The sequence below is a fragment of the Nipponia nippon genome, unplaced genomic scaffold (genome assembly GCF_047370975.1).
Source record: "Nipponia nippon isolate SJK-2023a ecotype South Korea unplaced genomic scaffold, ASM4737097v1 scaffold_1, whole genome shotgun sequence".
NCBI lineage: Eukaryota > Metazoa > Chordata > Aves > Pelecaniformes > Threskiornithidae > Nipponia > Nipponia nippon.
The window spans coordinates 100,804,579-100,818,292 of record NW_028262290.1 but is presented as its reverse complement, the minus strand read 5'-3'; the positions used below and the strand labels follow the sequence as shown (position 1 = coordinate 100,818,292).

The 13,714-nt window shown below is 53.1% G+C and overlaps 1 protein-coding gene across 1 annotated transcript; it reads right to left on the bottom strand.

Annotated features, from left to right (window-relative positions):
• Window positions 1–7,079: 7,079 nt before the first annotated feature.
• On the bottom strand, window positions 7,080–11,948 carry SOX4 (SRY-box transcription factor 4). The gene has a single exon (XM_087764820.1). The coding sequence runs from the start codon at window positions 11,021–11,023 to the stop codon at window positions 9,713–9,715; it is 1,311 nt and encodes a 436-aa protein (XP_087620946.1). The 5' UTR covers window positions 11,024–11,948; the 3' UTR covers window positions 7,080–9,712.
• Window positions 11,949–13,714: the final 1,766 nt, after the last annotated feature.

Genomic DNA, 13,714 nt, shown 5'->3' with positions numbered 1-13,714 from the left:
CTTCTTCCCATGCATCCAGACTTTCTGATTCAATGACCATTTTTGTGGCCCATGGGCTTGACCACAATAACCTGATCCATGCTCTTGTCCCCTGGCCTCTTGCACAAGTAAGCCTGTGTCAGGGTCCTTTCCAGCACCGCCACACACTTATCAAGTATCTTGTTCCTGTGCAGCAGCAATGAGTTGGCTACAATCACCTCATGATCCCAGCTTCTTAACTGTTTGCTTGTTGTGTTTTGTATTTTCTCTCATCGTGAGAAATACTTTGGAAGAGGTCCCTGTTCACTGGTGCAAATTTATGTGTGTTCTTTTCCAAATCCCTCATTAATACCTGTCTTCACCTGTGATACCGGCAAAGAACGAAAGAGCAGCTAGCTCAGGCTACTGCTGCAGTGAGATCAGTGCTGCCAAACCGTATGGTAGTAGTATTTTGTTTTCTGCTCGTATCCATGGCTGCTCTTCTGTCCTACATTTAAACTATAAAAAATCTGAAGTGGATCTTCTCTTTTTGTCCTGTACTTATAGCACACCAAGGACATGAGTCACTGATCTATGATTAAGGGCACCAACAACTACATAACAACAATAATAATACAGTAAAAGAGAAGAGGAGAAGGCACTATGATTTTGTTTCCACCTAAACCTGGAACAATATGTTAATGGAATTAGGAAGCTTCCTTTATGTAATTATCACTGAGTACGTCAGCCAAAATCTAACTCACGGTGCGTATCTGTGATAATACAGTATTTTAGAACTACATGAAATACACCATTTAGATAAGCTGAGCTGGAATTTATGATCCTCCATTTGCGACCAGCTCCAGAGCACTAATGTGCATTTTCAGTTCAGGATAGGGGAGCAAAGGACTCCATTTATAAGGCTTCATGTCTGAGTTCTTAAAACTGAGGAGAGCACTCAAGCAAAGAATATTTTCACATTTTTTTTTCCTCAAAGCTGATCCAAAAGAACAAAACCAAAGATTTTTAAAATACCCAGGATTCCTCCTTTTTTTGCATGAGAATGTAAAAGCTTATTCTTATTCTGTTCCATTACCCTGTTTTCTAGAAACAGCATACATTTTTAATTTATTAATTTAAAAAAAAAACAAACAACAAAACAAAAAAAACTCAAACCAATCCAAAGGAAAGCAGCATAACAAGATTTTCCAAATCACACTGAGTCTTGGACAAAGTTTGCAGGAAGACCAGGAATTAATCTGAAGATGCTCGTTTCCGACCTCCTTTTTTATCCACTGTACCACTCGGTTCTCTACAGCAAGAGCTATGCAAGTTCTTTCATTAGAAAATAATCATGTTGTTTTCTTACTACAGAAAGAAATTGTTTTCTGGAACAATTGAATATTTACAGAAAATATGTCCCTCTCTGGAAATTAAGCCCTAAAGTTATATACAATTAGAGCACATAAGTACTTATACGTAAACAGGAGCTACCTCACGTAATGTTAAATTGCTTTGCCTTTCTTGGTACCCTGAGTAAGTCTGAATCAATGGCATCACAGGAGCAATACCTCAAATGCCACACATCTGAATCATAGCAGTCCCTAGCATAAATTCTGCCGAGTCTGAAGACATCTGAATTTGCTTTCACGGAAGTAAACCAACCCAGATCCAGGTGTTCAAGTCCGGAGAAATGCCCAGATCCCCCTTTAAACTGCCATTCCCTTTGCCACGCACTGGGTCCCACACCGCCCTGCGTAGCCCACCGTCATCAACACACCAGTCACTTTTTGTCTGCTCGACGTACCCTCATTAGCGACCATCCCACTGCGGCAGTAACGTTCTGGGGTCCTGGAAAGATTTGGATGTTTGCTTCACTTTCTTGAGAAGGGCAGACCGTGAGCTGCATGCAGTCGCAAACTTCAGGCAGGCTGCTACAGCAAAAAGTCACCCTATTACATTTTCTCTGACACATCAAGAATTTGCCCATTTGAAAGATGTGGTTGGACTTTAACCTGAGTACACAGGTTTCAGTGAGCTGTGCTGAGATCATGCAGTCAGGTCTTGTCTGGTTTCATAGCAATCCCACTTGTTCCAAACAGTCAACCTGAGCAACAGCCTTTTAAATTATTCAGTTAGATACCAGCTGTTTTCATTTAGCTTTCAGAAACACAGTCACAGTTTGTACCCAGCTTGGTGCTATTTTTGAGGCAGACAATGTGCAGAGATACCCTCATTTGAGAGCCTTGGACTAAGCTCAGAATGATAATGTAGCATGGGTACATCTTGGATACATCTTGAAGTAGATTTCATTCTACTGCCACACATTAGGCAATGTGCCTTTTGCAAGGGAGGGAGATGAACGCTGAAACAGAAGAAAAAGGGAGTCTGGGAAGCAGGAAAGACATAATGTTCTGGGTCCACTGAATGGGAATTTACAGTTCTAAGATAATATTAGCAAAACTCCTCTTGAAGAAGGTTAGGAAGACATTTGGGAAGAAGTAAGGTCAGAGAAAGGAATGTAAACTGGAGACTGGGGAGGGAAGCCCCGGAAGAAACCGAGGGAATTACTGAGAGAGCAAAAGAGGAAAGATAAGAAAGACCAGTGTTTTCCTTTTTCTTCTAGGTCTACATTACAAGAGCACTGCCAAGACAACAAAGCATAGCTTTGCCAGTATAACACACATCATGTCTAGTATTTTGCTGGCGTAACAGTGCCAAACAGGACTCAAAGCTCATAGCTCCCCTGGCTGATGCCAGGTCTGAGTTTCTACTTCTACCTAATTCCCATCATTTTGAAAGACCCATATGGGCCCCTTGCAACCAACCTGCTAGTCTTGCTCCTATTTCTGCAAGCCCTTTTCCTCCTCCTGTGCAAGCAAGCTAATGCTGCCTATGATAAGGACGGGACACACAGGGGTGCATGAAGAGACTGGTCGGCATTTGTTAGCTGCCAACAAATGGCATCACGGCCAGGTTATCATAGAATCATAGAATTGTTAAGGTTGGAAAAGACCCTTAAGATGATCGAGTCCAACCATTAACCTAGCACTGCCAAGTCTACCACTAAACCATGTCCTCGAGCACCACATCTACCCTTCTTTTAAATACCTCCAGGGACGGAGACTCAACCACTTCCCTGGGCAGCCTGTTCCAATGCTTGACCACCCTCTCGGTGAAGAAGTTTTTCCTAATATCCAACCTAAACTTCCCCTGGCGCAGCTTAAGGCCGTTTCCTCTCGTCCTATTGCTTGTTACTAAGGAGAAGAGACCGACCCCCACCTCGCTACAATGTTATGGACAGCTAACCTCCTCTGTCACAAACCAACCAACGTCATCCCCCCAGTAGCCACCGTTATATTGTCCTCTGCTTCCAATAAACTCACTTAAAAGGGAAGATGTAACAGGAGCCTTTGGAGCTTGGGAATACTCTTCTGCCATACGGGAGGAGAATTAAACTTTGTTTGCGAAAAACATGGAGGAGCTAGTAAAGGGGGAGAAAGGCTGCTAGGATTTACTGCACTGCTAGGAAAAAAGGCATAGGAAGTGACTCAGAATAGTATAATCTAGCCAAAGTGTATTAGGAAATGTTGCTTAGGCATGCCTATGAGTTATGCCTAAATCATAGTCCAGGGGATTTAATTCTGTTGGTGGTCTATAGGTTGGTTACTACAAGTTCAGTAAATGCTACTCCTTGCCTTGATATGCTTATGTACAATGCACAAAAAAGGTCAGTCACTGACTGGGTAATTACTGAGTCCTGAATAAGTCACTTACTTACCTTTTGTGCCAGGGTATACCCATCCTGGAGACAATCACATTTATTTTCCTCCTGTTGGTGGCAAAATTCATAGCTGATGTTTAGATCTCGTTCAAGGGCCCTGGAGAGGAGAGGTTGAAATGGCAGGAGGTGGATAATCATTTTTGAACTCTGGCATATCAAGATGATCACAACACGTGTAGACCCAGGAGGTCATGTTGTTAATGTCTTCAAAGCTTTTCAGAGGCCTTTATGGAGTTACTCTACAGGAAAAATTAACCCTAATATACACATTCAAAAACCAGATCCAACACGCAGAATAAAGAGCCCTTGAGAGGTGAGTTAAGCTTTAGCCTTCTATTTGTCCCAGTTTCTAGTGGAAGCAGATGTGGCAGGGGATGGTGAGGGAGTGGACCAGCTGGCATGAAGGCTCTGCACTCATATGGCTGCTACTGTGTCATGTACCATGTCGGTGTATGTCACGACAGCTAACGGAGAGGCCTCTAGCCCTGTACTTTCCTTTCTGCTCAGTCAGGCCGTATCTGCTGGAAGTGCGACACAGGAGTACGAAGCTTGCAAAGGTGTTTAGCATTGCTGACTCCCAGGGAACCCTACTTTGGTGTTGGAAAAGAAAGCAAATACAATGTGGTCTGTGCATGCAGTCACATCACATGCTGCTTCACAAGGAAGGAAATGACATGATACACAGGGGAGGCAGACCTGATTACTGAAAATTATACATACACTCTTGAGGTGAACAGTCTTCATCTAATTTGCAGGTAAATTAATGATTTACAGCGAAGCACGGTCTATTAAAAATAATTTTTAGCAACAGACGTATGCAGCCTATTATGGAGATTTTTCATTTAAATCTGAAATTCTTTTCTGTATCTCTGTGCACAGTGAGATGAGCTGATGGAGAAATGGCAAAGAGCTATAAAACTGAGTGACTTAGTGAAAGATGAAGAAGAGACAAAATCATCACTGTATAAGAATGGACAAAATTATCTATACAAAAGTTGAAATAGAAAATAGAAACTTCTCACTCGGCACACAAACGAATTCACACAGCATTACGACTAGATGTTGTAGAGGCCACAAGCAAGAAGCGGATGCTGTGGAGGATAGAATAAATTAATGGAGCAGGATTCATTGGTGACAATGACCACGTGTGGCTGTAAGAAGTCTCTAAAATGCTGATCACCAGAGGCCCGGTGAAGGCGCACCAGGGAAGGAGCAACTCTGCTTAGCCTTGTTTGCGCGAGCATGGTTGCAGCTTCCAGGAGCGGGGCTGGGGCCTCTCACGCCAGCTGGGGCAGAGGCCCCGGCAGCGGCGACAGGGCAGCGAGAGGAAACGACAGCTACAGCAATCGCGAGTCGGAGATTTCACGGTGCTGTGGAAATGCACTTCTTTATAGGCACCCGCCACTCTGGCCCACGTCCAAGAGAGGATCCGGTGTGAGGCAAACCTACGGTCAGACACCAGTTGCGATTCCTAAAATCTAGTTTTCTTTTAACATAGATCTTCATTAAAGAATCTTTGCAATAAATTTGCTAGTTTTCACATTTTCTAAAGGGCTACTACTTTTCCTTCCACAATTATATTGGAAATATGGTCTATTAAAAAAAAAGGAGTACATTTGGTGATATATCCTTGCGTGGCTTAGTTCTGGGTACTTCCTCTAGTGAGACACTTGCCTTGCTCCATAGTGCAGGCAGCAAGGAACATATGAATATTTTCCATTTATGTATATATATGCATATGTAATGTGTGAATATATATACACACACATATATTTTAGCCTGACTTCCACTTAGCTATCCAGAGGCAACAACTTGTGTCACCAAAGAGTCCCCAGAGAAACAATCCGTTTGGCAACACCGGCCTTAATTATAACTGAGAACAAAAACAACGCACGCAGGAAACCATAAAACCCCTCAAGTTAACTGTAGCCAACGGCAAACAGGCCTGGAGCCGCGGCGGCGAGCCGGGCTCAGGCGGGGCTGCAGTCCAAGCCCGTCGCCTGCAAGTGGCTGCAGTTTGAGGTCGCCACCCGTCCCATCACGACCCCTGGTCGGTTTCTTCCCGGGTTTTGACCTGTGCTCAGTCCCAAGAGCGAACTGACCGATAACCGCACCCCCTGGGCACGGCAGCGCGCTCAGGCCGGGAGGGTTTGGGCGCCCAGGGCCAGCGGGGTGCCGGCCCGCCGGCCCCAGGCAGCGCCCGGGCGGGGACGCCCCGGCAGCCGGGCGGCGCGGCCCGGGGACGCGGGCAGAGGCACCCGGTTTGCAAACGGCCTTGGGAAGGCGAGGCGCGGCGCTGGGGGCAGAGGCTGACCAGGAAACCTCCCGGGCAATGGGCGGTGTGGGGCTGCCGGGGGGGGGCGGATTTTTGCATGGCAAATACAACGCAGGAATTCACGGGGATAAGGCAGGGCAAACATTAACCTCCTGTGCCGGTGGCTTTGCGAAACAGCCGGTACAACGGCTCTTTTCGGTCGCTGCTCCTTTCTCATGGAAAAGAGTTTATGGCTCAAAGCCAGCTGTAAATTAACAGCTAAGCGAAACCATTATGTCAGTGGGATGCTTTAATCGGTTTACAAAACACTGTTCAAGGCACGATGCATATTCGTAGGCAGGAGGGGAACGCAGGCGGGTACCCGGGAGGCCGAGGTCGAAAACCGAGGAGGGTCACCGGCCTTGGCCCCGGCCCGCCTCCCGCCCCGGCGGCCAGCGGGGAGCGGGGCGAGGCCCCCCGGGCCCCCGCCCCGCGCATTCACACGGCTGAGGACGCTGATGGCCGGGCCTTTGCAAAGGCTTTGCATTAGAAAGACTTCATTAAAGGTGCCCCGGAGAAACTATTTTGGATGGGGGGGTGGGCGGCGGCGGCTCTCACCCGAAACGCCAGGGCAGAAAGGAAAAAAAAAAGAAACCTCTCGTAAAAGGGAAAAATAATCCCAGCCCGCGGTGCCAGGGCGAGCTGCCCCGCAGGAGAGGCGCGGCCGGCTGCTGCCCGGCCGCTGCACCGCCGGGAACTGGGGAGCAGCGAACCCCCCACGGGTCCCTCCCGCCCCTCCAGCCGCCCAGCTGCACCAAGCCGCCGAGCCCGGGCCCCGCAGCCCCCGCCCGGGACGGCGCTTCCCGGCGGCCGCCGCTACTCCCCCGCCGGGCCCCGGGGATGGGGGACGGCGGCGGCCCGGCCGTCCCTCCCCCGGCCCCTCCCGGCGGGGCCGGCCCTGGGGCGGTGGCTCGGCGCTGCCGCCGGGGCTGGGCCGGGCCGCAGGCACCGCGGCCGGGCGAGAAAAACGCGCCCGGAGCTCGGCCGAGGGGGCGTAGCAATGATGACAAGAGCAGCCCAGTGTTAGGGTTCAGTTCCAGCTGATTTTATTTCCTTCCCGAAGAAAAACAAAACAAAACAAAACAAAACAAAACAAAAAACCAAAAAAGAGAGGTTATTTACAGAAGGTATATCAACAATCTGACAGGCAGTGAACTTGACATGGTTAGCTGGCATGATCTTTTTTTTTTTTTTTTCTCTTCTTTCCCAACGTTGCGTTGTGGGTGATCGTTAGACAAAAAAAAAAAAAAATATTCTACACAGCATATTGCACAGGATGGATGACCAAAAAAATAACAAAAAGAACAAAAAAAACTTAAACCCTTAACGGAACCACCTCATTAGGCAGACGTCCTAGTGCCTGTCATGTTATATTAACATACATAAACACACAATCTTCTTTTTTGCTTATTATAATACAGACTTAAATGTACAAAGATGTTTTCACTTTCTTCATCTTAAACACAACAGCTATAAACCTGAATACATATGCTATCATCATGCCATAAGAGACTAAAACAATTATATTTAGCGACAAGTAGAAAGGATTAAATAGTCAAATACAAGAATGAAAAACGCAGTACATAGTGTCGCGAACTCAAACCGGCATTTAGATAGATCCAGTGGTTTAAACGGCACGTTTTTGCTTATAAAAAAAGTGCAAAAGATGTGGTTTACAAGTTAAAGGTACAGGATCCCTTCTGTGTAAATGCACCAGTTGCTTTACTTCATTTCGGGACAGGTGTCTCCCCAAAACGGTAGCATACAGTGTATACGCCTCAGTCTTCCCCCCCCCTGGCTCCCCCGACCCCCGGCCCCCCAAGGGCCGGGGGCTGCAGGGCGGGCACCGGCGGCGAGGGATGCTGTCACTTTAAGATGCCTGCAGATTGGAGTGTAAACATGGACAAAGTCGGGGCTGATTCGTGGGTGTGAGTGTGAGTGAGCGCGCACACGCGGGTGAGACACTAACCAGCGGCCCTGTTGGCAAAATCAGGAAATCCAAACAGCGATTTACACCGATTTACACCCCCTTTATATATTTTTTACAAAAATACACTGAGAAAATAATCAAACGTTTTCATCTCTCTTCTCTTTTTGTTTTTAAAAGTGTCAAAAGTCTACATTTAAATATAAAAAATTAAAAGTTAAAACTCTAGCCCTTCAGTGAAGGAGACATAAAAATGGTGCGGGTAACAACGAGAACTACCAAAAAAGGACAAAGAAATACAAGTCAAAAATGTTTGGCCAGTATAAATACGTCCACTTATAAAATGGCATCCGATTACATTTACAAGGAAAAAAAAACAATACGAGGATGGAGCATCGGTGAGAAAAAACAGTCTTTTCATTTACAGCTATAAGGAACAAACACATACATACTCTGAGAAAAAATTTGGTCCTGAATTTTTTTTAAAGTCCAGCACAGATTTGAGTTGCGTTTGAATCCTTTAAAGAGTTAAGAATGAAAAAAAGCTGGTGATATTTTTGTAGGAATCAAACATAGCGCCATCTATCTGCTTTTATATTAGCCTAACACTATTTTTTTTAAACTGTTCAACAGTCTTACAGAAATCTTAAAAAGATAGACAGGATAACATGCTGTATTAAACCCCACCAGTGAAATAATCCAACACCATCACGATTCTGAGTAAGAAGAAAAAAACTACTTTTTTTTTTTTTTTAGTATTTTCGGGTTTTTTTTTTTTTGCAAAAGCCATCGCCCTCCATTTCCCCTGTACCACATCATGACAGAAACTGTTCCCACTCGGTCTCTGTTTCAAAAGAAGTTTTCAGTGTTCTTGAAGTTCCGGCCTTATTTTTCTCTCTACATATGACATAAGGTGACTTGAGAAAAGCGCTGCCGCCACCTCGTCCGTACGTGCAAATCCGTTTCAGTTTATTATTATCTTCCCCCCACCGTATTTCCAAGACGGCTCTGAAGCGTAAGTCTGGCTCTTCTCCGCCTAACGAGGAGCTCAGTCCAGCTCCCAGCTCCATCCCCCGCCGCCGCCTCCTCCTCCTCCTCCCATCACCGTCGCCTCCTCTCACCGCAGAAGAAACCGGGACAGGATTTCTTCCCCCCAAACGTGAACCTCGCAAGGGCTTGGGTGGATTTTTTGTTTGCTTGTTTGTTTTTCTCCCTTTCTTTCAAGCAGTTCTGGTCGCTCTTTCACCACGAAAGGGCGAACGCTCAAGAACATCCAGTGTGCGCTCAGCACGATGCATCGCTCCCCCTCCTCTTTATTCGTATAAAGTGGGCAATAACAAAGAACCCAGAGGTGTGTGTGGTTCCCCCCTCCCCCCCCCCCCCCTTCTCTGTCTCTCTTTTCAGGAAATAAAAAGGAAAAGGAAAAAGACAGGGTCTCGCTCCCGCCAGTCTCTGAAAAAGCAACGTCAGGCTCGTCTCTCGGAGGGGGTGTGTGCGGGTCCGTCGCCAGCCGGAGGAAGGGGACTGCTGGCCTTTCTGCAAGGAGGGGGCGATCCCTCTCCCGCCGCCTCTCTCCCCGAGCACAAGAAGCAGTCTCACCAGCCCCTTCCCAGCACAAACAAAACAAAACAAAACAAAAAGAAAAAGAAACAAAAGCGCCCCGGCGGGGTGGGCGAGTCCTGCCGACAACGCGCGTCCGTGCCTCCTCCAGCAGGGCCCGGCTCTCGCCTCAGTAAGTGAAGACCAGGTTGGAAATGCTGGACTCCAGCCAGTCCCCCGAGATCATCTCACTTACCTCCGGCGTGCAGTAGTCCGGGAACTCAAAGTGCGAGCCCGAGCCGGGCTCGAAGTTAAAATCCAGGTCCCGGTCGAGCACCGAGGAGCTGAAGCTGCCCAGGGACATGCTCTCAAAGCCGGGGCTGGGGTTCAGGTCCAAGAGGTCGTCCTCAAACTCGTCGTCCGACGAAGAGGAGCCGGAGGAGGAAGAGGAGGAGGAGTGGGAGGACGCGGAGGAGGAATGCGCCGTCGAGGGGGCCGGGGAGGAGGCGCGGAGGCTGGTGTAGCTGCGGTGATCCGAGGGCGAGCCCGAGCCGGAGCCGGGCGGCGAGGGGCAGCCGGCGCCGCCGCAGTCCCCGTCGGGCCGGCCCGCCCCGCCGCCCCCCTCCTCGTAGAGGCTCAGGGGGTCGCCGGCCTCCGCCGAGCTGCTCAGCGTGGGGCTGCCGGGCACGGCGCCGCCGGGGGAGGCGGAGGCGGCCGCCGCCTGCCCGCTCCCGAAGATGTAGACCCGCTTCAGCTTCTTCTCGGCCAGCGGCTTGCCGGGGCCCGGCGGCGCGCCCGCCGCCCCCCGGGGCTTGTACAGCGCCTGGTGCTCGGGCGGCAGCAGCGCGGCCGGCGGCTCCCCGGGGAAGGGGGCGGCCTTGCCGCCCGCCGCCGCCTTGCCGTGGGGCCTGCCGCCCGCGCCCGCGCCGCCGCCGCCCGCGGGGGAGGGCTTGGAGCCGCCGCCGCCGCCCTTCTTCGGGGCGGGCTTGGCGGGGGCCGCCGGGCCGCCGGGGCCGCCGCCCGCGCTGCCCCCGCCGGCGCCGCCCCCGCCGCCCTTGTCCGCCTTGTCGCCGGGCTTGGCGGAGCTGTTGCCCGACTTCACCTTCTTCCTGGGCCGGTACTTGTAGTCGGGGTAGTCCGCCATGTGCTTGAGGCGCAGCCGCTCCGCCTCCCGGATGAAGGGGATCTTGTCGCTGTCCTTGAGCAGCTTCCAGCGCTTGCCCAGGCGCTTGGAGATCTCGGCGTTGTGCATGTCGGGGGACTGCTCCATGATCTTCCGCCGCTCGATCTGCGACCACACCATGAAGGCGTTCATGGGCCGCTTGATGTGCCCGCTGGGCGTCTTGCACCAGCTCGGGTCGTCCGCCTTGCCCCCCGTGGAGGCGGTGGAGCCCGGCGTGGGGGAGGAGGCGATGCCCAGCTCGATGCCGGCCCCGGAGTCGGAGGTCTCGGCGGCCAGCAGCGCCTCCGTGTTCTCCGCCGTGTTGGTCTGCTGCACCATCGCGGCGGCGGCGGCGGCGGCGGGGGGCTCGCCGGGGCTCAGCGCCGCTCCGGCGCGGGGCAGGGCGCGCAACTTCTCACAGCGGCAGCGGGCCGGCGCAGCCAGCCGCGCAGCCCCCCGCGGCCGCGCCCCCGCTCCCCGCACCACTTGTACTTCCACACCGGCGCCCGGTCCCCGGCGGCGCGGTCCTCTCCCCCTCGAGGCGGCGGCGGCAGCGGCGGGGCCGCCCGCGGTCAGGCAGTTTCTGCAAAAGCAGCGCCGCGAGCCGCCCGTCCAAGTTTGCTTTTTTCTCGGGGTGTTTTGGGCCTTTTTTTTTTTTTTTTTTTTTTTGGAGGGGGGGTGTCGGTCTGCTTTTTGTTTCCTCACCACCTCGGGTCTCCCCCCCTCCCCGAAGCAGCTGGTCCAGTTCACAAGTGCTTTCCGCCTGCCCCCGGCGTTTCAGGAGAGCAGCGCGCCCGCCGCCCAAAGTCTCTCAGCGCTGGGCACGGCCGGCCTGCGCCGCCGCGGGGGAGGGGGGAGGCGGCGCGCCCCCGAAGCCCCGAAAACCCCGGCTCCAGGACTCGTGGTGGCGGCGGCGGCGGGGTCGGTGGCCAGGAGTTTGTGCAGGTAGGATGTGGCAGTTGCGAGGTATTGAGCGAAATGGAAAAAACCCTCAGGGGAAAAAAAAAAAAAAAAGAAGAAGAAAAAGAAGGAAAAAATAATAATCGAAAAAAATCTTCGGGAAAAGAAAAAAAAAGCGCTCGTGCATGAACGAGCGTGTACGTCCCCGGCAGGAAGAGCGGCGAGCCGGGCGCCGAGCCCCGTCCTCCTCCTCCTCCTCTGCCGCCGCCGGTGCTGCTGCTGCTGCCGGTGCCGCTGCTCCGCGCGCGCGGAGCCCTGCGGAGCCGCCGCCGCCCCCCGCCGCCGACCCGCGCGCCCGCCCGCCGGGCGATGCCCCGCGCCCCCCGCGCGCCGCGCTCCGCCGGCTGCAGCTGAGAGCGGACCCCGCGCCCGCCCCACGCCGCTTTATCCTTTCGCAGCCCGCCCCGCGGCCAATCGGGCGCTGTATCCAACGCCTCCGCGTGCCAAGCCCCGCCCGCCGCCCGGCGATTGGCGGCCGCCGCGGCGCGGTAATAATCGCCGCGTGCAATGAGAAGCGCCCGCGCTGACCTCATTCCCGGCGGCGGGGCGAACTTTTTAAAAGGGGCAGGAGGGCAGCCCCGCGCGCCGCCCCGCGCCCCGCCGCGCACGTGCCCGCGGCCCTTCCCCCCCTCCCCCCGCACATCCCTGCCGGGAAAAAATTCGGAAATCAGCAAAAATCATCATAATACAAATAATTATGGGGAAAAAAAAACCGGGGGGGGCGGGGTCGCGGCGCGGGCGGGCGGTGATCGGGGGACACCTGCCCGCACAAAGGGGCGGGGGGCGCCCCGGCCGCCGGCGCTGCCGCAGGGCCAGCGGGCAGCGCTGCCGGGGCGCCTCCCCCCCCGCCCACCCACGGAGCGTCACGGAAGGGTCGTCGCCCCCTCGAGAAGCGCCCGCCAGGCGCTGCCGTCACGCCCCCTCCGCCGTGGCGCTGGAGCTGAGCGGCGCCCGGGGTGGGACGGGGCGCACGGCGGGCACCTCCCGCCGAGCGGCGGGCCTCGGGCGGGCGGTGGCGGCGTTAATTAATCGCTGCCGCCCACCTCGGCTCCCCGGCGCGGTGGGAGGAAGAGGGTTGCCCTGGTTGCCCTCGCTGCCTCCTCGCCCCCCCTCCCCGCCCCCCCCCGCCGCACTTCGCCACCGGCCGCTCCCGCACGCCGCAGCCCCGCCGGACCCCGAGGGGCTGCGGCTGGGGCGGCCCGGCCCCGCCGGGTCCCCCGGGAGCAGGAGGGGCCGCGGGGGCGGGGAAGGGGAAGGCGGCGCTGGGCCGGCGGGCGGGTACCGTGCCCGACCCCCCGGCCCTGCCCCGCCGAGCAGGGCCCCCTCCCCCTCTTCGGGGCCCTTCCCAGGGCGCGGGATGCGTTTCGGGGGTTGCGGTTTCATCTCATTTCCCGCTCCCGGCAACGATCAGTCCCGAAGAAAAACGGGGCAGCGGTGACAGGCGCTGTGAAGCACCCCTCAAGGCCTCGCGGGGTCAAAAACCCCCAGCGCTCAGGTAAAGGGGACGATAAGGCCATAAATAGATGGCAGTGCTACTCCCCAAAGATTTCTCACGTCATTCGTCAGGCCAGGGACCAAAAAAGGCTGTTAGACAAAACAGCTGTGAAAAATTTTGTTCCACACAACACCCGTTAAAAACACTTTCTAAATCAGAAAAAAATGGTTGGAAACAGCTGAAACGTCTAAGAAAGCGGTCTAAAAATAAGTTCCACATTTTTGCAAGAAAATCTATGGTAGGGTCCTGTAGCATGGTTTCTAGCTGGTTTGAGAATGGCTTTGAATATTACAGTCCCACATTGGACTCAAACTATTACACTGTCATGGAGCCCTGAGGAAAACCCCAAATTCCTAATACCTCCCCGGGTAGGTCACCTACCTTGCTGGCAGCATTTACAAAGATACAACCTAAATTATTGCTCTGCTTGCAAAAATAATACATTGTTTCCTCTTTCAGCCTCTGGTAAGATTGGGTAAAATATTGCTCTCAGCTAGGTTGACGACATCCAGTGACATCAGTGGAGTTTCTCACCTTTACGCTTTGTGAGTAGTAAATCACTCTATGTTTTTCCC

Excerpts from the sequence above, each read along its gene's own strand:
- SOX4 (XM_087764820.1), bottom strand. The coding sequence starts at position 11,023 with ATGGTGCAGCAGACCAACACGGCGGAGAACACGGAGGCGCTGCTGGCC.